At 42.1% G+C, this 21,729-nt stretch overlaps 1 protein-coding gene across 5 annotated transcripts in view; it reads right to left on the bottom strand.

The window, feature by feature from the left end:
* Positions 1-21,729, bottom strand: part of HLTF (helicase like transcription factor) — a 123,870-nt gene that overhangs the window by 79,992 nt on the left and 22,149 nt on the right. For all 5 annotated transcript variants that reach the window (XM_075861449.1, XM_075861446.1, XM_075861447.1 and 2 more), the window contains 2 exons: positions 15,874-16,084; positions 7,280-7,446 (listed from right to left, as the gene is read on the bottom strand). In XM_075861449.1, coding sequence (XP_075717564.1) covers positions 7,280-7,446; positions 15,874-16,029 — 323 coding nt within the window. In that variant the 5' untranslated portion in view covers positions 16,030-16,084. The remainder of the gene's footprint in view (positions 1-7,279; positions 7,447-15,873; positions 16,085-21,729) is intronic.

Below are 21,729 nucleotides of genomic sequence, written 5' to 3'. Positions count from 1 at the left end.
TGCGACAAAAATGCAAATCTGCGTCTGCTATGAGCAGGTGTAGATTTGCGGCATAACCTACACCAGTTTCTGGCATTCATTACAATAAATTTGTTGTTACGGCGGAGGTCCCACAAACGTTGGCAAAATCCCACCCTTCTCATGCCACTTTTGGAAAGTGTAGAGAAAAGTAATATGTCACAAATTTTAGCTCCACTATGGCGCGCGACAATATTTACTACGTTATTACGTAAATCTGTTGATATATTCCCAACATTGTTTTTACTGGCCTGTGACAGCGCCATCATGTGTTCAATAATGATATCTATGAGCAGTGACACCTATAGCTCTGCTCATGCATGTACATCGGCATTCTTTCTGGCTGTCATGGAGAAAGCAGAGTGTGAGCAGTAGGACGCTCCTGCGGCAACAATAGAGTGGCGCAGAGATAATGCCAATGCACAATGTGATTTGTAGAATGAAACGTCTGAGCTGCGATCACGAGTGCTGCATTCTCTGCCCACCCACCCACAACATCGCTCCATGGGCACGGTGAAGAAAACCAGCAGAAAATTTACCTAAAAATTTACTTAAAGAGGCTCTGTCACCAGATTTTGCAACCCCTATCTGCTATTGCAGCAGATAGGCGCTGCAATGTAGATTACAGTAACGTTTTTATTTTTAAAAAACGAGCATTTTTGGCCAAGTTATGGCCATTTTTGTATTTATGCAAATGAGGCTTGCAAAAGTACAACTGGGCGTGTTTAAAAGTAAAAGTCCAAGTGGGCGTGTATTATGTGCGTACATCGGGGCGTGTTTACTACTTTTACTAGCTGGGCGTTCTGACGAGAAGTATCATCCACTTCTCTTCAGAACGCCCAGCTTCTGGCAGTGCAGACACAGCCGTGTTCTCGAGAGATCACGCTGTGACGTCACTCACAGGTCCTGCATCGTGTCAGACGAGCGAGGACACCGGCACCAGAGGCTGCAGTTGATTCTGCAGCAGCATCAGCGTTTGCAGGTAAATCGATGTAGCTACTTACCTGCTAATGCTGATGCTGCTGCAGAATCAACTGTAGCCTCTGCTGCCGATGTGGCCGTCACGATGCAGGACCTGTGAGTGACGTCACAGATCTGCACTGCCAGAAGCTGGGCGTTCTGAAGAGAAGAGGATGATACTTCTCATCAGAACGCCCAGCTAGTAAAAGTAGTAAACACGCCCCGATGTAGGCACATAATACACGCCCAGTTGTACTTTTACTTTTCAACACGCCCAGTTGTACTTTTGCAAGCCTCATTTGCATAAATACAAAAATGGCCATAACTTGGCCAAAAATGCTTGTTTTTTAAAAATAAAAACGTTACTGTAATCTACATTGCAGCGCCGATCTGCTGCAATAGCAGATAGGGGTTGCAAAATCTGGTGACAGAGCCTCTTTAAGACCGGTATACATGGAGTTTTTTTAATGTTGATATTAAAGTTACACTAATATAGGATGTTTAATGTGTGAAAATGCATCGTGGTCCAATCCCTTTAACCCCTTAGTGACCAGCCCATTTTAGGCCCTAATGACCAAGCTATTTTATTCGTTTTTCTATAGTCGCATTCAAAGAGCTATAACTTTTTTATTTTTTCGTCTACATAGCTGTATGAGGACTTGTTTTTTGCGGGATTAGTTGTGCTTTTTAATAGCACCATTTTTGGGTACATATAATTTTTATATTCACTTTTATTAACCCTTTTGGGGGGGTGATTATAAAAAAAACCTGAAATTCCGCCATTCTATGCGTTTTTAAATTGACGCCGTTCACTGTGCGACGTAAATAACATGTTACCTTTATTCTATGGGTCGGTACGATCACGGCGATACCACATATGTAGAGGTTTTTTTTATGTTTTACGACTTTTGCACAATAAAAACACTTTTGAACTAAAATTATTAGTTTTTGCATCGTCGCTTTCCAAGAGCCGTAATTTTTTTATTTTTCCATCAATGTAGTGATTTTTTGGGCTTGTTTTCTGCGGGACAAGACGTAGTTTTGATTGGTACTGTTTTGGGGTGCGTGGGACTTATTGATTCATTTTTATTATGACTTTTTTGGGGGGCAATGGAAAAAAATTGCAATTTCGCCATGGTTTTTTGAGTTTTTTTTTTACGGTGTTCACTTTGCGGTTTAATTGACATATTAACTTTATTAATGGAGTCATTACGGTCGCGGCGATACCACATATGTGTACTTTTTTTTTTTTTTACACTTTTACTAAATAAAACCATTTTTTATGGAAAAAAATGGATTTATTTTTTTACTGTACTTTTTATTAATAATCTTTATTTCACTTTGATGACTTATTTTATTAGTCCCACTAGGGGACTTTACTGTGCGATATTCCGATCGCTGCTATAATGCTCTGGTATACTTCGTATACCAGAGCATTATTGCCTGTCAGTGTAAATCTGACAGGCAATCTGTTAGGACGTGCCTCCGGCGCGTCCTAACAGGAATATGTCCAGGGCAGACCTGGGGGCTTTTATCAAGCCCCCGGCTGCCATGGCACCCCATCGGAGACCCGCGATTTCATTCGCGGGCCGCCGATAGGTGACAGAGGGAGCGCACTCCCTCTGTAAACAAAGTTAAATGCCGCGGTCGCTATTGACGGCGGCATTTAACGGGTTAAACGGCCGCGATCGAAGTAAACTTCGATCGTGGGCGTTGGAGCAGGAGCTCAGCTGTCATCAGACAGCAGAGCCCCGGCTCCTGCCTGCACGGGAGACCCGTGCAGGACTTAGACTGGGCTGACGTGAAAAGGCGTCAGCCTAGCCTAAAGCCCATTAGTGACCGATGTAAAAAGGCGTATTAGTGGTCACTAAGGGGTTAAAGGATGAACAAAAGCAAACACAAGCTGCAGAGATTTGTAAGATTAGTAGTTCACCTGGTGAAAAAAAAACAAAACTGGTCCTTGTGCCTGCAGCCCTGAAATGTACGCGTTGACTTAGTTGGAACGCAGTGCCATCAGCCATCTACACACAGGACAGGTCATCAGTATGTGATCGGTGGGGGTCCGATACCTGGACCCCGCACCAATCATCTGTTCCAGTGCCCGGAAGCAGCCGGAAGTTACGCAGTGTTCGGTGCCAAAAGCAGATGGCTCCGTGCACTGTATAGCGGCCATGCTGGGTTACTGCAGCTCTACCGCTATACAGTGGTTGGAGCCATCCGCTTCCAGTGCCTGGATGCAGCAGAAACAGCAGATCGGTGCAGGGTCCGGGTTTCGGACTCCCACTGATTATATACCAATGAACTATCCTGTAGATGACAAAAAACTTGAGGACAGCGTCCATAATGGCAAAATAGTTGGGATGTGTTAATGAACACCAACACTAATATACAAAAAAGCTAAGATTCGACCCCGTCTGGGTCTTTCTCGCGCATGAAACAAAGTGAACAAGGCAAGTTTAAATACATATATCACCTTATACATACGCCAATCAGTAATGGCGTACAAAACACTTCTCTTAAAACACGTGTATATAATATAATCAATCCCCATGTGAACCGAGTGAATAGAAGATCAACTTACTTGGGCCCAATTCAGATGAGCGTGTTCGGTCCGTGATATACGGGGTCATTGCCTCGCTGCCCCGTACTGTAATCATGTTTTCAGTACAGGACAGTAGTACCGCGGAGAGGCAGTGACACCTAGCGTAATAGATAACTATGATGCCAGGAGCCCGGCTCCCTGCAGCGTGTTCTGTCCGGGAAATGCAGCCGACACATGGACCGTATTTCACGGCCCCAACACACTCGTGTGACTTAGGCATTAGATGAATGTCAGGGCAGCGTCACAGGTAGCACATCTGTGTCAGCGTTCATCAGTACCGAGGGCGCTTGTGCGCACTGATAGAAAAAAAATAATGTAACGCCAGCAACTTCATTGCGCATGTGTCGGGGCCATTTTTATTACTGGCCACGAACTTCATTTAAAAACTACGAATGCGCAAAAGACCCTGGAAAAAAAAATTTGTGCAGTAATAATATATGTGCTAATCCACCAATAATCTCTTGACACATCATGAGGGCCCGACCACTGTGCACCAATAGGAATGAATACAAATATTTTTTAAGCGTTCTTGTCCAGGCGATACTTTCTATTTTGAGTTACGTGAACCCAAAAATGTCAATAACTATACTTCTTTATCTCGTATTGTCAACCCACAGTCAACGGAGATATTAACTCCTTAACGCCGAAGGACGGATATATCCGTCCTCTGCAGCTGCTAGTTCGGGCAGGGGGACGGATATATCCGTCCTGTGATGGCGCGGGTACTGAGACTGTACCCACGCGATCAGCGGCAGGAGCACGGCTGTTATACACAGCCTGGCTTCTGCTGCAACTGCCGGAATCAAAGCGCGCTCCGATTCCGGCAGTTTAACCCATTAAATGCCGCTGTCAATAGTGACAGCGGCATCTAATGTGTTTGACAGAGGGGGGAGCTCCCTCTGTCACCCGATCGGCGCCCCCGCAAACAAATCGCGGGTCGCCGTCGGGTTTCCATGGCAGCGGGGGGTCTAACAAAGACCCCCAGGTCTGCCTTCAGCATCTGCCTGTTAGGCGATGCCAGAGGCATGACCTAACAGGTTGCCTGTCAGTTTTACACTGACAGGCAATAATGCTTTGGTATACGAAGTATACCGAAGCATTATATATGCGATCGGCACATCGCATAGTGAAGTCCCCTGGTGGGACTAAAAAAAAAAATGTAAAACAGTTAAATAAAGTTTGTGAAAAAATAAATAAAAAAAATTAGTCAAAGTCAAATAAAACTACTTTTTTGTCCCAAAAAGTGGTTTTATTTAGTAAAAGTGTCAAAACAAATAACACATACACATATATGGTATCCCCGCGATCGTAACAACTTGACCAATAAAATGAACACATTAATTAAACCGCCGGATGAACGGCGTCCAAAGAAAACGCAAAAAACAAGTCAAAATTCTCTCTTTTCTCCTATTCCCCCCATAAAAAATAAAATAAAAGTTAATCTATAAGTCCTATGTACCCCAAAATAGTACTAATGAAAACTACACATTGTCCCGCAAAAATCAAGCCCACATACGACCACATCGACGGAAAAATAAAAACGTCACGGCTCTTGGAACGCGGCGATGCAAAAACAAGTAATTTTTTTCTAAAAGGCTTTTTATTGGGTAAACGTAGGAAAAACATATAAAACCTTTACATATTTGGTATCCCCGTAATCGTGCCGACCCATAGAATAAAGTTAACATGTTATTTACGCTGCATAGTAAACGGCGTAAATTTATAACGTGAAAATTAATGCTGGAATAGCTGCTTATTTTCAATTCTCTCCTAAAATAAAGTTAATAAAAGTTAATCAATATGTTATAAGCATCTAAAAATGGTACAATTACAAAATACAACTCGTCCCGCAAAAAACAAGCCCTTATAGGCTATGTCGACGGAATAAAAAAAGAGTTACGACTCTTGGAATGCGACCATGAAAAAACAAAAAATAATCCTTGGTCATTAACGTGCAAAATGGCCCGGTCATTAAGGGGTTAATCATGTGTAATATTAGTTATATTACATGGGGATAACACTTACTATCAAAAGATGTATATCAATAGGTTACGCTCTACATTCAATACAACGACCAAAACCTTATTTGCTTTTTTCTGTTTGAGATTAAGTGAAGTGGAACATATATATCGTCTTAGCACTAACTTATTGGGTCTCTATATAGATTGGATTGTGAGAAGAGTAGTGATTTCAACTTTTTGGTGTAGATGAATCGCCATTCGGAATCCATAGTATACGGGTCACACTGTTTGGGAGGTTTTTGCACACTAGGAGTGTTTACGATCACTTTGTGGTTTTTGTGCATTACATATGGAAGTTTGACTTCCGTAATAATCACCCATTGGTTGTGTTCCTTTAGTGGGATAGTCTATTATATATACTATGTTATATATCTTGAGAGCAAATAAGGTGTTGATAGGTATATTACATGGGGATAACACTTAGGGTATGTGCACACACACTAATTACGTCCGTAATTGACGGACGTATTTCGGCCACAAGTCCCGGACCGAACTCAGTGCAGGGAGCCGGGCTCCTAGCATCATACATATGTACGATGCTAGGAGTCCCTGCCTCGCTGCAGGACAACTGTCCCGTACTGTAATCATGTTTTCAGTACGGGACAGTTGTCCAGCAGCGACTCCTAGCATCGTACATAACTATGATGCTAGGAGCCCGGCTCCCTGCACTGTGTTCGGTCCGGGACTTGCGGCCGAAATACGTCCGTCAATTACGGACGTAATTAGTGTGTGTGCACATACCCTTACTAATATTACGCACGATCAATATCTCAGTTTGACAATACTTTGTATTCATTCCTATTGGTGCAGTGGTCGGGCCCTCATGACGTGTCAAGAGATTATTGGTGGATTAGCACGTATAACATTAGTGCACGATTTTTTCCAGCACCTTTTGCGCATGCATAGTGGTTCAATGAAGTTCATGGCCAGTAATAAAGATGGCTCAGGCGCATGCGCAATGAAGTTGCTGGCGTTACACTATTTTTTTTTCTATCGATGTGTAATGATAGGCGCTCACACCGATGTGCTGCCTGTGACGCTGCCCTGACATGCATCTAAGGAAGTTGATATTCTATTCACTCGGTTCACATGGGGATTGATTGATTATATTATATACACGTGTTTTAAGAGAAGTGTTTTGTACGCCATTACTGATTAGCGTATGTATATGGTGATATATGTATTTAAAACTTGCCCTGTTCACTTTGTTTCATGCGCGAGAAAGACCCAGACGGGGTCAAAACTTCGCTTTTTTGTATATTGGGATGTGTTAATAAAACACCAGCGCTATTTTGCCATTACGGATACGGACGCTGTCCTCAAGTTGTTTTCCATTTAAGAAATATCTGGATGGGATTTCTGGATATGGAATTTGCATTCATCCTTCTGAGCAGGAAGTTCTTGTTACAGTGAGTGCTGTGGAAATCTTTCTATACTATCCTGTAGAGAGGTCATCCGTATATAAAACCGCCACATGCTCGTATAACCCCATTAAGTCTGGTTTCTCACATTTGAACCAATTTGCCAAAGAATCCATCATATTAACAGAATTGTAAAATGAGGACCATTGACAACAGCGAAGTAAACAGATCTGGCTGACGCTAAAAGAAAAGACAAGTGTTAGATCCGTGGAATGATTCTAGGAAAATAAGACTTGTCTTCTGTAACTATCGCTTACCCTTCAATCCTCACCAACTTCCGGTCCATAATCTGTGCCAACGCTGCAGCAAGTTCTTTCCGGATGTGACCAACTTGTTCTCCATTTACATTATTCACTTTTACTGCGTTCCGATCGTACGGATTGTTGGGCTCTCGCTGCAACGCTACCATTTCATTATTGTTCACCTGCAAAAATTAACATGGTGTAGTTATTCGAGAAACGTTCAACTTTACAATTTTTATTATATATCTTACATTTCTGTATTTAAGAAGATGAATAAATGTATGTAAAAGCTGCAGCGATGTTTTTTGGTTTTTTTAAGGCTGGGTTCACACAGTTTTTTGCAGGAGGAAAATCTGCCTCAAAATTCCGTTTGGAATATTGAGGCACATTCTCCTCTGCCTGCACGCCGATTTTCGCGGCGTTTTTTCCGCCCATGGCCATTGAGCACCGCGGGCATATAACGCGACAAAATACGCTTTCTCTGCCTCTCATTGATGTCAATGGGAGGTCAGAGGCGTAAACGCCCCGAAGATAGGGCATGTCCCTTCTTTTTCCCACGAGGCGGTTTTTCCGCTCGCGGGAGAAAAACGCCGTCGTCTCCCATTGAAATCACTGGGAGGCATTTTCAGCCGTTTTTTGCGGCGTGGTTTCTGCATCAAAAAAACTCTGTGAACTTCCCCTAAGAGGAAATATGTTACAGCTGCTGAAAGTTATCTTAACCCCTTCCCGCTCCTTGACGTACTATTACGTCATGGCAGCTGTATCGTTCGCGCTCCATGACGTAATAGTACGTCACGGGAGTAACGGCCGTTTCGGCCGTCCTCCCGACACATACTGGAGATGTGACAGCTGCTGTCTTGTTCAGCAGCTGTCACAGCTCCTACAGCAGGGAACGATCGCTGTGTCCCCGCTGATTAACCCCTTAAAAGCCGCGTTCTATAGAGATCGCGGCTTTTTAGGGGTTAAGCTGCCATCGCCGGCCTGCTACGCGATAGCGGCCGGCGATGGTGACTATGGCAACCGGACACCAAACAATGGCGTCCGGCTATGCTATAGACGGAAGCCTAGTGGGTCCTGACAACGTCAGGACCCACTATGCTTGCTGTCAGTGAGTAGCTGACAGTTCTAATACACTGCACTACGCATGTAGTGCAGTGTATTAGAATAGCGATCAGGGCCTCCTGCCCTCAAGTCCCCTAGTGGGACAAAGTAATAAAGTTAAAAAAAAGTTAAAAAAAAGATGTGTAAAAATAAGAAAATAAAATATTTAAAAGTAATAAAAGTAAAAATCCCCCTTTTTCCCTTATCAGTCATTTATTATTAATAAAAATATATAAACAAACAAATAAACTATACATAATTGGTATCGCCGCGTCCGTAACGGCCTGAACTACAAAACTATTTCGTTATTTATCCCGCACGATGAACGCCGTAAAAGAAAATAATAATAAACCGTACCACAATCACAATTGTTTGGTCACTTCACCTCCCAAAAAATGGAATAAAAAGAGATCAAAAAGTCGCATGTACCTAAAAATGGTACTGATCGAAACTACAGTTCGTTACGCAAAAAATAAGTCCTCGCACGGCTTGATTGATTGAAAAATAAAAACGTTCTGGCTCTTAGAATAAGGTAACACAAAAAGTGAATGATTGTTTACAAAACGTATTTTATTGTGCAAACGCCATAAGACATAAAAAAAAACTATAAACATCAGGTATCGCCGTAATCGTATCGCCCCGCAGAATAAAGTGAATATTTTATTTATAGCGCATGGTGAGCGCTGTAATAAAAAAATAATAAAAAAACAATAGTAGAATTGCTGTTTTTTAGTCACCACGCCACCTAAAAATAGAATAAAAACTGATCAAAAAGCCGCATGCACCCCAAGAAAACTACAATGGATTCCTCAAGGGGTCTAGTTTCCAAATTGGGGTCACTTTTGGGGGGTTCCCAATGTTTTGGCACCACAAGACCTCTTCAAACCGGACATGGTGCCTAATAAAAAAGAGGCCTCAAAATCCTCTAGGTGCTCCTTTGCTTCGGAGGCCGGCGCTTCAGTCCATTACCGCACTAGGGCCACATGTGGGATATTTCTCAAAACTGCAGAATCTGGGCAATACGTATTAATTTGCGTTTCACTGATAAATCCTTTTGTGTTATAAAAAAAAATGGTATAAAGAGGATTTTATGACAAAAAAAAAAATGTAAATTTCACCTCTACTTTGCTCTAAATTTTTGTGAAACACCTAAAGGGTTCATAAACTTTCTAAATGCTGTTGTGAATACTTTGAGGGGTCTAGTTTCTAAAATGGGGTATTTCATAGGGGTTTCTAATATATGGGCCCCTCAAAGCAACTTCAGAACTGAACTGGAACCTAAAAAAATAAATAAATGAGGCAATACTTCGCTTCTTACATTATACTGATAATGAGCTGTGCCCACCCGGAGATGACCCCAGTTTTGACCGTTTGTATAAACGGAGACCCCTATTAGACCGTTCCAGTGCCCGGTTTTCCCAAGCATACACCCCCGAGAAGTGTATTTCTATTGATGAGTCCCTGGTACATTTTAAAGGGAGGGTTCAATTCCGCGAGTACCTGCCGGGTAAGAGGGCAAGGTATGGAGTGAAGATGTATAAGCTGCGAGAGTGCATCAGGGTATACCTACAGGTTTAGGATATATGAAGGAAAGGCCACCCCCAAACCAGACTGCATCCTGGACTACAATAGGTACATGGGAGGGATGGACTTGTAAGATCAAGTCCTGAAGCCCTACAGCGCCATGCGGTGTGGTATAAGAAGCTGGCCATGCACATCATACCGATGGCTTTGTACAATGCGTACCTGCTAAGTCGATGTGCAGGCCAGACGGGAACTTTCCTGGAATTTCAAGAGGTGATTATCAATAACCTAATCTTTAGGGACCAAGAAGGGGGGGCACCCAGTACTTCTGGAAGCGGGGCCACACGCATCGTACCAGGGCGGCAACACTTTCCAGGGGAAGTTCCCCAAACTGGCAAGAAGGGAAAAAGTCAAAAGAGGTGCAAAGTCTGCTATAAGAGGGCGATAAGGGATGACACAATATATCAATGTGACACGTGTCCCGAATAACCAGAGCTCTGTATGAAAGAGTGTTTTAAAATTTATCACACATCCCTTGGTTTATAATTTACCCCAATTTTACTTACCCTGATGCACTCCACACAGCTTATCCCCCCTCGTCTTTCCCCTCTGAGCCCTGCTGTGTGCCCAGGCAGCTGATAACAGCCACATGTAGGGTATTGCCATACCCGGGAGAACCCACATTACAGTTTATGGGGTGTATGTCTCTAGTCAAAATGCTCACTACACCTCTTGATGAATGCCTTAAGGGTGTAGTTTTTAAAACGGGGTCACTTCTTGCGGGTTTCAACTGTACTGGTACCTCAGGTGCTTCTGCATACATGACTTCGCACTAGAAAATCCCCAGTAGGCCAAATGGTGGTCCTTTCCTTCTGAGCCCCCCCATGGGCCCAAACGGCAGTTTATCACAACAAATGGGGTATTGCGGCACTCAGAACAAATTGCGCAACAGAATGGGGTATTTTGTTTCTTGTGAAAATAAGAAATTTTCAGCCAAAACTACATATTATTTGAAAAAAATAATTTTGTTTTCATTCCCAGCCCAATTCAAATTAGTTCTGTGAAAAAACTATGGGGTCAAAATAGTCACAACACCCATAAATGAATTCCTTGAGGGGTGTAGTTTCCAAAATGGGGTCATTTGTGGTGGGTTTCTATTGCTTTGATAGCTCTGGGGCTCTGCAAATGCGACATGGCACCCGAAAACCAATCCAGCAAAATCTGGACTCCAAAGAACACACAGCGCTCCTTTCCTTCTGAGCCCTCCCATGGGCCCAAACGGCAGTTTATCACCACAAATGGGGTATTGCCGCACTCAGGACAAATTGGGCAACAAAATGGAGTATTTTATTTCTTGTGAAAATAAGAATTTTTGAGCTAAAATGACATATTATTGGAAAAAATATATTTTTTTTTAATTTCCAGCCCAATTCAAATAAGTTCTGTGAAGAAACTATGGTGTCTAAATGGTCACATTATCCATAAATGAATTCCTTGAGGGGTGTAGTTTCCAAAATGGGGTCACTTCTGGTGGGTTTCCATTGCTTTGATACCTCTGGGGCTCTGCAAATGCGACATGGCAGCCGAAAACCAATCCAGCAAAATCTGGACTCCAAAGAACACACAGCGCTCCTTCCCTTCTGAGGCCTCCCATGGGCCCAAACGGCAGTTTATTGCCACAAATGGGGTATTGCTGCACTCAGGAGAAATTGGGCAACAAAATTGAGCATTTTGTTCCCTGTGAAAATAAGAAATTTTGATAAAAAATTACATCTTATTGGAAAAAATGTCATTTTTTTAATGTCACAGCCCAATTGAAATAGGTGCTGTGAAAAAACTGTGTGCTCAAAATGCTAGCAACAACCATGAATGAATTCCTTGAGGGGTGTAGTTTCCAAAATGGGGTCACTTTTGGTGGGTTTCCATTGCTTTGATACCCCTGAGGCTCTGCAAATGCGACATGGCACCCGAAAACCAATCCAGCAAAATCTGGACTCCAACAAACATATAGCGCTCCTTTCCTTCTGAGCCCTCCCATGGGCCCAAACGGCAGTTTATCACCACAAATGGGGTATTGCCACACTAAGGACAAATTGGGCAACCAAATGGGGTATTTTGTTCCCTGTGAAAATAAGAAATTTTGATCACAAATGACATTTTATTGGAAAAAATGACATTTTTTTCATTTCACAGCCCAATTCAAATACGTGCTGTGAAAAAACTGTGCGGTCAAATGGTAACAACAACCATAAATGAATTCCTTGAGGGGTGTAGTTTCCAAAATGGGGTCACTATTGGGGGATTCCTACTGTTTTGGTGCCTCAACACCTCTTCAAACCTGGCATGCTGCCTAAAATATATTCTAATAGAAAAGAGGACTCAAAATGCAATAGGTGCTTCTTTGCTTCTAGGGCTTGTGTTTTAGTCCACGAGCGCAGTAGGGCCACATGTGGGACATTTCTAAAAACTGCAGAATCTGGACAATACATATTTAGTAGTATTTCTCTGGTAAAACCTTCTGTGTTACAGAAAAAAAAATGAATAAAATTGAAATTCCGCAAGAAAAAAGAAATTTGCAAAGTTCACCTCCACTTTGCTTTAATTCCTGTGAAATGCCTGAAGGGTTAAAAAACTTTCTAAATGCTGTTTTGAATACTTTGAGGGGTCTAGATTTTAAAATGGGGTGTTTTATCAGGGTTTTCTAATACATAGGCCGCTCAAAGCCACTTCAGAACTGAACAGGTACCTTAAATAAAGCGCATTTGACATTTTCTTAAAAATATGAGAAATTGCTGTTTATGTTCTAAGCCTTGTAACGTCCAAGAAAAATAAAAGAATGTTCAAAAAACGATGCCAATCTAAAGTAGACATATGGGAAATGTGAACTAGTGACTAGTGTGGGTGGTATAACCGTCTGTTTTACAAGCAGATGCATTTAAATTCTGAAAAATTCAATTTTTTCAAAATTTTCTCTAAATTTTGCAATTTTTCACCAATAAACACTGAATATATAGACCAAATTTTACCACGAACATGAAGCCCAATGTGTCACGAGAAAACAATCTCAGAATCGCTTGGGTAGGTTTAAGCATTCCCACGTTATTACCACATAAAGTGAAATATGTCAGATTTGAAAAATGGGCTCTGAGCCTTAAGGCCAAAACAAGGCTGCGTCCTTAAGGGGTTAAAGGGGTTGTCTTGGTACAGATATTGATAGCATATTGCTTTTAAAAGGAGTGGTGTCATGAAAACAATTAGGGCATACCTACATGATTGAGGCTGGTGCACTGTTCAGGACTTCCCCTATTAGCCACAGTGGGGAAAGCTGCTAACAACAGGCAGCTGTCTCGGACCTAGCCATATATGTATTATTTAATTGGCCATTTATGGGAATGATTAGCATTTAATATTGCATTTTCCCTTGCAGCGAATGAGAAGTATGGAACTAATCGTCTGTCTCATAGTTCCCATGTCGCTCTCTCTTGTTTTACGCCGCAGCTCTGCCTGTTCACATTGTGGTAATCTAGTGTTTATACATAGCAACTAAAGTCAGTGCCTGGATAGTGGATTTTCAATAGAGTAAAAACACAATGATTATAAACTACAAATAACTAAACCAATGAGAAGACTATGACTATCAGGTAACTGCCACACATATACGGAGCCAAAACAGCCATTAATAAAAAGGGGGAAGCCTAAAATTCCACTTTATTATCAAATACGCTTCTTTCGTAACTGCCATTCACTTCTATGGGAGTCACGAAAACAGCGTAGCTCAGCCAGCTTACACGGTTTTCTGTACAATTCCATTGAAAAACAAACAAACCATTTAGAGGGGAGAAATAAAAATACCAAAACTGCAATAATGTGGTTGAAGAAGTGTGAACAGCCTCTTATAATTGTGGATGTGGTTGTGTTCAGAATTAGCCAATCACATTTAAACTCATGTTAAATAGTAGTCAGTACACAGCTGCCATTATTTAAAGTGATTCTGAGCCACCCCATATAAAAGTTCAGCTGTCCTATTAGGATTTTCCTGACATTTTTCTTTGTTGCATGTGACAGCAAAAGCCATGGTCCATAAAGAGCTTACAACACATCAAAGGGATCTGATTGATGAAAGGCATCAGTCAGGAGAAGGGTACCAAAGAATTTCCCAGGCATTAGATATACCATGGAACACAGTGAAGACGGTCATCAAGAAGTGGATTATATTTGGCACAACAGTGACATTACCAAGAACTGGACGTCCCTCAAAACTTAATGAAAAGACAAGATGAAAATTGGTCCGGAAGGCTACCAAGAGGCCTACAGCAACATGAAAGGAAATGCAGGACTTTCTGGCAGGTACTGGTTGTGTAGTGCATGTGACAACAATCTCCCGTATTCTTCGTATGTCTGGGCCTGTGGGGTAGGGTGGCAAAATGGAAGCCTTTTCTAACAAAGAAAAATATCCAAGCCCGGCTATGTTTTACAAAGACTAACATCAAGTCTGCCAAAAGCACGTGGGAAATTTTTTTATGGTCTGATGAGACCAAGGTTGAAGTTTTTGGCCATAATTCCAAAAGGTATGTTTGTCGTAAAGCCAAAACTGCACATCACCAAAAGAACACCATCCCCACAGTGAAGCATGGTGGAGGCAGCATTATACTTTGGGGATGTTTTTCTGCAGCTGGAACTGGGGCTTTATTCAAGGTGGAGGGAATTATGAACAGTTCCAAATATCAGTCAATATTGGCCCAAAACCTCCAGGCCTCTGCTAAAAAGCTGAAGATGAATTTCCCCTTTCAGCACGACAACGACCCAAAGCATACCCTCAAATCAACAAAAGAATGACTTCACCAGGAGAAGATCAAAGCTTTGGAATGGCACAGCCAGAGCCCAGACCTGAATCCCATTGAAAATCTGTGGGGTGACCTGAAGAGGGCTGTACACAGGAGATGCCCCCACAATCTGACAGATTTGGAGCGTTTTTGCAAGTAAGAGTGGGCAACAATTGTCTACCAAAAAGACGAAGGGTGCATATTTATGCAACCACATTATTTTTGCTCTTTATTTTTCCACTCTAAAAGATTTCAGTTTGTTTTTCAATGGAATTGTACAGATTATAGGTGACATTAAAAGGTGGAAAAAGTTCTGAAATGATTTAACATGACAAAAACCTGGCGTTTTAACAGGGGTGTTTAGACTTTTTATATCCACTGTACATAGAAGCTGTGACGTAAGTAGTAAAAAAAAAGTTAAAATAAGTATTAAAAGTGGACTTAACCCCTTCCTGCATTATCAAATATATGAACGTTATGGGAAGGCTCCCCTTCCCCCATTCTGACATGCATGATGGTGATCGCGCAGGGACAAAAGCTGTACCCTCACGATCCCGCTCTAACGGCAGGGGTGGATAAACCCTCATTCCCGGCCGTTTAACCCCTAAATTCTGCAGTATTTAAAGAGGCTCTGTCACAAGTTTATAAGTGCCCTATCTCCTACCTAATCTGAAAGGCGCTGTAATGTAAATTAGTTTTTTTAAAACATTTATTTTTGACCGAGTTATGATGATTTTTAGTTCTATGCTAATTTGTTCAAAATGCCCAACTAGGCGTTTTTTCACTTTTGACCAAGTGGGCATTGTAAAGAGGAGTGTATGACACTGACCAATCAGCGTCATACACTGCTCGTCATTCATTTACAGCTGTAATCACAGCACAGCGTGATCTCGCGAGATCGCGCTGTGCAGTCACTTACTCCCACAGTAACTTTACCGGAGTGTCGGAAGAATGAAAAGACATCGCCTCCTGGCTGACGTGCATGTGTGAACATACCCTAACACTATACTGAGCTTACTAAAATTAGCGATCAGAAGATCGCATTGTGAAGTTCCCTAGTGAGACTTAAGATAAGAAAATAATAATTAAAAAAAGCCCTCCCGATTGTGATGTACATGAAATGGCGGAATAGGGTTAAATAACCTTGTGTATTATACATACCACTCCAGTATAGTAACGTAATCCAACCACATTCCCTCTCAACAAGCCGAATAAAACAAGAGAATCCAGATCTTCATCTCCAGATGTAGACTCATCCGCTGAAGCCACGCTGCCCTGCACCTCATCGAAAAACATATTCGGAGCTGTGTACGACATACGGCTACCGCTTCTGTTATACTGTGGGGACTGTAAGAACTTCCAAGCAGAACCTCTGGAGATTACAATACAAAGATAAAGAGTTTAGGAGACTTGGCTCAAAATAAACAAGAGCAAAAAATCTGTTGGGTAGATATTGTGCCAGAATTAGCCCCTTCGCACACAGCACTGTAAATGTATGGTACGGCGATTGTGCGGGCTCAGGAGCTGTGCTAGAACTGTCAAGTGTCACGCTGTGATCACATCAGCGTTGTCTTTCCGTTGCAGGGTTTTGTAAAAGAAGTTTCTATCGGGGGAATCCCTCAACGGAAAGGCAAACGGGAACCTTAGCTTCCGTTTGCATCACCATTGATCTCAATGGTGACAGAAACAGGCTAATGGTTTCCGTTTGTCACCGTTGTGACAGGGTTCCGTTGATTTTGATGGAATCAATAGCGCAGTCAACGCTGATGTGAACAGGCCCTCAGTCAGCTGTCACTAACAGTCAATATCCCTCAGTGGTCAATATGCTGTGGTCAATAGCAACAACAAAACCTAAAAAAATAACCCCTTAACGACCGCCCGCCGTCTTTTGACTACAGGCGGTGAGGGTGCTTAGTTACTCTACAGCAACGTCTTTTGGCGTCTCTGTAGAAGAGGATGATGAGCGCTTATCCTCTAAGCAGAAGCTGTAACTTACAGCTCCTGAACTTAGAGCAGCCTGCTGAACACAGCTGGGATAGGAAAACATTCCGACCCCAGCTGTTTAAAGGGAGTCGGTCACCAGATGTCTGTATTGGAACAGGCCATTATAGATTAGGCTAACCTGATTCTGACTGTCTTATGTCTTTCCACAGAGGGCCTCCTTTGAAAAGAATAAGCTTTTATTACATTGATGGAAATTAGCATTTTGGAGCAACGAGGGCATCACCATTGCTCCAAAATGCTCTCTCGTCATTCCCCAGTTCAACCCCCCTCCCTCCCTGCTTCCTTTGATTGACAGGGGCCAGGCATGCGCAGTACAACCTTTAAGTCACTGTTCTAAATCGGGACTACTGCTCATGCGGCGATTAGGATGTAGGGATGCGTGCGCGTTCACTACGAGGAGAGGAATGAACTCTAATAGTACGCTGCCTGGTCCCTGTCAATCAAAGGGGGAGGTGGAACTGGGGAATGACGGGAGAGCATTTTGCAACAATGGTGACGCCCTCTTAGCTCCAAAATCTTCATTTGCATAAATGTAATAAAAGCTTTTTCTCTCCAAAGGAGGCACTTTGGGGAAAGACAAAGACACGTCAGAATCAGGTTAGCATAATCCATAATAGCCTGTTGGAAGTTCAATACAGACATCTGGTGACAGACTCCCTTTAACACAGTTAGTGACCACGGCATGATCAAAGGGAACTCCACTCTTTGATCGCGTCACCGGAAACCCAGTGACGTGATCAAAGACCAGTGAATCCCTCTGCAGTCAGCCCTGGTGACCTAGAAAGGACCTCAGGGCTGTCTGTTCAGTTTGCCTGCCGTTAGGGCACACTGTCATAGTAGCCTATGACACAGCAGCCATTATTATCCCAGTACACACTGCCACCAGGGGCATCGGGAAGAGCCGGGTACGATCGAGTACCCGACCATCTGTAGTGATGGTCGGGCACTGGGGCGGCCGCAAGCTGGTATCATTAGGCTGGGAATGGCCAAAAACAGTGGCCCTTCCCACCCTGGTAATGCTAGGCTGCAGCTGTTTTATTGTATCTGTCTGGTTATGAAAATGGGGGGACCCCACTTTGTTTTTAAAAAAAATAAATGAATAAATTGACGAAAACGACATGGGGTCCCCCCCCGCCCCATTTTCATAACCAGCCAGATACAATGAAACAGCTGCAGCCTAGCATTACCAAGGTGGGAAGGGCAGTTTTGCCGCGTCTTTCCCATGCGGCCAAAAACCACATCGAATAGCGATTGCGTTATTACCTAAATTTTTTCAATGTATTTTCCGCTGCCTGTTGAAAACGCGGCAAAAGTGCACTGTTTGAATACACCCTAAGAAAATATTTTTTTATTCAAATGAAAACTCCCCCGAACAACAATTTTTATTTTTTTTAAACTTAGATCAGCGAAGTAGTTAAGCATATCTACGACGTAGTCAAAACGGCCGAGCAGAACCTGCAAAATTAAAAAATCGTGTTGTATGTACTAACGGCACGCTTTCACATTGATGTAAATGGGAAGCTTAATCAAGCGTTTGACTCGTTTTTCAGCGTGTAAAATGCGTACAAACCGTGTCAAATACACGCCTTGTGAACCTATCAACTGAAAAGCCATTCATCACAGGGGCTTCCCTCTTAAAGAGGCTCTGTCACCAGATTTTGCAACCCCTATCTGCTATTGCATGTGATCGGCGCTGCAATGTAGATTACAGTAACGTTTTTATTTTTAAAAAACGAGCATTTTTGGCCAAGTTATGACCATTTTTGTAGTTATGCAAATGAGGCTTGCAAAAGTCCAAGTGGGCGTGTATTATGTGTGTACATCGGGGCGTTTTTAATACTTTTACTAGCTGGGCGTTGTGTATAGAAGTGTCATCCACTTCTCTTCAGAACGCCCAGCTTCTGCCAGATCACGCTGTGACGTCACTCACAGGTCCTGCATCGTGTCAGACGAGCGGGGACACATCGGCACCAGAGGCTACAGATGATTCTGCAGCAGCATCAGCATTTGCAGGTAAGTAGCTACATCGACTTACCTGCAAACGTCGATGCTGCTGCAGAATCAACTGAAGCCTCTGGTGCCGATGTGTCCTCGCTCGTCTGACACGATGCAGGACCTGTGAGTGACGACACAGCGTGATCTCTCGAGAACACGGCTGTGTCTGCACTGCCAGAAGCTGGGCGTTCTGAAGAGAAGTGGATGATACTTCTATACACAACGGCCAGCTAGTAAAAGTATTAAAAACGCCCCGATGTACGCACATAATACACGCCCAGTTGGACTTTTACTTTTAAACACGCCCACTTGGACTTTTGCAAGCCTCATTTGCATAACTACAAAAATGGTCATAACTTGGCCAAAAATGCTCGTTTTTTAAAAATAAAAACGTTACTGTAATCTACATTGCAGCGCCGATGTGCTGCAATAGCAGATAGGGGCTGCAAAATCTGGTGACAGAGCCTCTTTAACTTTCATCATTCTTAGCCTTTTGGCGTGTCCTAGAGCTCTGCCAGCTACATTGTAAAAGCACTCCCAAAATGGGAGCCGGACAATGCTTAGCAATTTGAAGACACCTTTTCCTGGCTTGTAGCCAAAAATAGGGAGGGCGGGTGAGTCTCCCTCCCACATTTACAGCAGCTACTGTAGGTCAGGCTGCTCTGCCTGATTCACCATGCTGTAATTCTGGAAAGTGCTCCCTTTGGTGGCCAACATAGGAAAACATGTCAAATTATTATTTCATTTTGAATACTTTCCACCTTGTGGAAAAAAATAAGAAATACAGCAAAAAAAACATAATAAAAATAAGTAACTTACTTAAGATTTTTTTTTTTATTTGGCGACATTCCCTTTAAAGGATGTTGTCCACCCACAGACAACTGATGATCTAGCCACAGAATAGGTCATCAGTATTTGATCAGTGGGGGTCATGCACCGATCAGATGCCTCTGGGCACCAGATGTCCATGCCTGAAGCAGATGGATCCAATCACGGGCCTAGCGAGCGAGCTGCAGCTCTACTTCTATTCAAGTGAATAGAAGCAAAGTTGCAGCACGGCAGCTATGCAGTAGTTAGAGCCATCTGCTTCCGGTTCCAACTACTGAATACCCTTCAAAACATCTGGCGCCCAGAGGCAGCTGATCGGTGCAGGGGTCCGTGTGTTGGACCGGGCAGCGATCATATACCGATGACCTATCCGGTGGATAGATCATCAGTTGTCCGTGCATGGACAACCCCTTTAAAGGGGGCGGACTCAGAAAGAGACACCCCCCTTTAAATCAAATCACACATGGACCTGCTCATAATCATAAGAAAAAGATCCTAATCTATCGCCACCAATGTAACAGAGTGTCATCTGTAAGAACTGACCATTTTAGTAACATACATATAACAAGCAACACTACTTCACATACATACATCAATAATCCACACTAGCTCACACACATATACAGGGTGGGCCATTTATATGGATACACCTAAATAAAATGGGAATGGTTGGTGATATTAACTTCCTGTTTGTGGCACATTAGTATATGGGAGGGGGGAAACTTTTCAAGCTGGGTGTTGACCATGGCAGCCATTTTGAAGTCGGCCATTTTGTATCCAACTTTTGTTTTTTCAATGGGAAGAGGGTCATGTGACACATCAAACTTATCGAGAATTTCACAAGAAAAACAATGGTGCTTGGTTTTAACCTTACTTTATTATTTCATGGGTTATTTACATCAATAATCAACACTAGCTCACACATACATACATCAATAATCCACGCTAGCTCACACATACATCAATCAATAATCCACGCTAGCTCACACATACGTCAAATAATCAACACTAGCTCACATACAGCAACACTAGCTCACACATACATACATCAATAATCCACACTAGCTCACATACATAATCAACACTAGCTCACACATATATACATCAATAATCAACACTAGCTCACATACGTAATCAACACTAGCTCACACATATATACATCAATAATCAACACTAGCTCACATACATAATCAACACTAGCTCACACATATATACATCAATAATCAACACTAGCTCACATACATAATCAACACTAGCTCAAACATATATACATCAATAATCAACACTAGCTCACATACATAATCAACACTAGCTCAAACATATATACATCAATAATCAACACTAGCTCACATACATAATCAACACTAGCTCACACATATATACATCAATAATCAACACTAGCTCACATACATAATCAACACTAGCTCAAACATATATACATCAATAATCAACACTAGCTCACATACATAATCAACACTAGCTCACACATATATACATCAATAATCAACACTAGCTCACATACATAATCAACACTAGCTCACACATATATACATCAATAATCAACACTAGCTCACATACGTAATCAACACTAGCTCACACATATATACATCAATAATCAACACTAGCTCACATACATAATCAACACTAGCTCACACATATATACATCAATAATCAACACTAGCTCACATACATAATCAACACTAGCTCAAACATATATACATCAATAATCAACACTAGCTCACATACATAATCAACACTAGCTCACACATATATACATCAATAATCAACACTAGCTCACATACATAATCAACACTAGCTCACACATATATACATCAATAATCAACACTAGCTCACATACATAATCAACACTAGCTCACACATATATACATCAATAATCAACACTAGCTCACATACATAATCAACACTAGCTCAAACATATATACATCAATAATCAACACTAGCTCACATACATAATCAACACTAGCTCACACATATATACATCAATAATCAACACTAGCTCACATACATAATCAACACTAGCTCACACATATATACATCAATAATCAACACTAGCTCACATACGTAATCAACACTAGCTCACACATATATACATCAATAATCAACACTAGCTCACATACATAATCAACACTAGCTCAAACATATATACATCAATAATCAACACTAGCTCAC

This window comes from Rhinoderma darwinii, chromosome 4, assembly GCF_050947455.1.
Source record: "Rhinoderma darwinii isolate aRhiDar2 chromosome 4, aRhiDar2.hap1, whole genome shotgun sequence".
Classification (NCBI taxonomy): domain Eukaryota; kingdom Metazoa; phylum Chordata; class Amphibia; order Anura; family Rhinodermatidae; genus Rhinoderma; species Rhinoderma darwinii.
The sequence above is the reverse complement of the archived record's forward strand: the minus strand, read 5'-3'. Positions and strand labels throughout refer to the sequence as shown.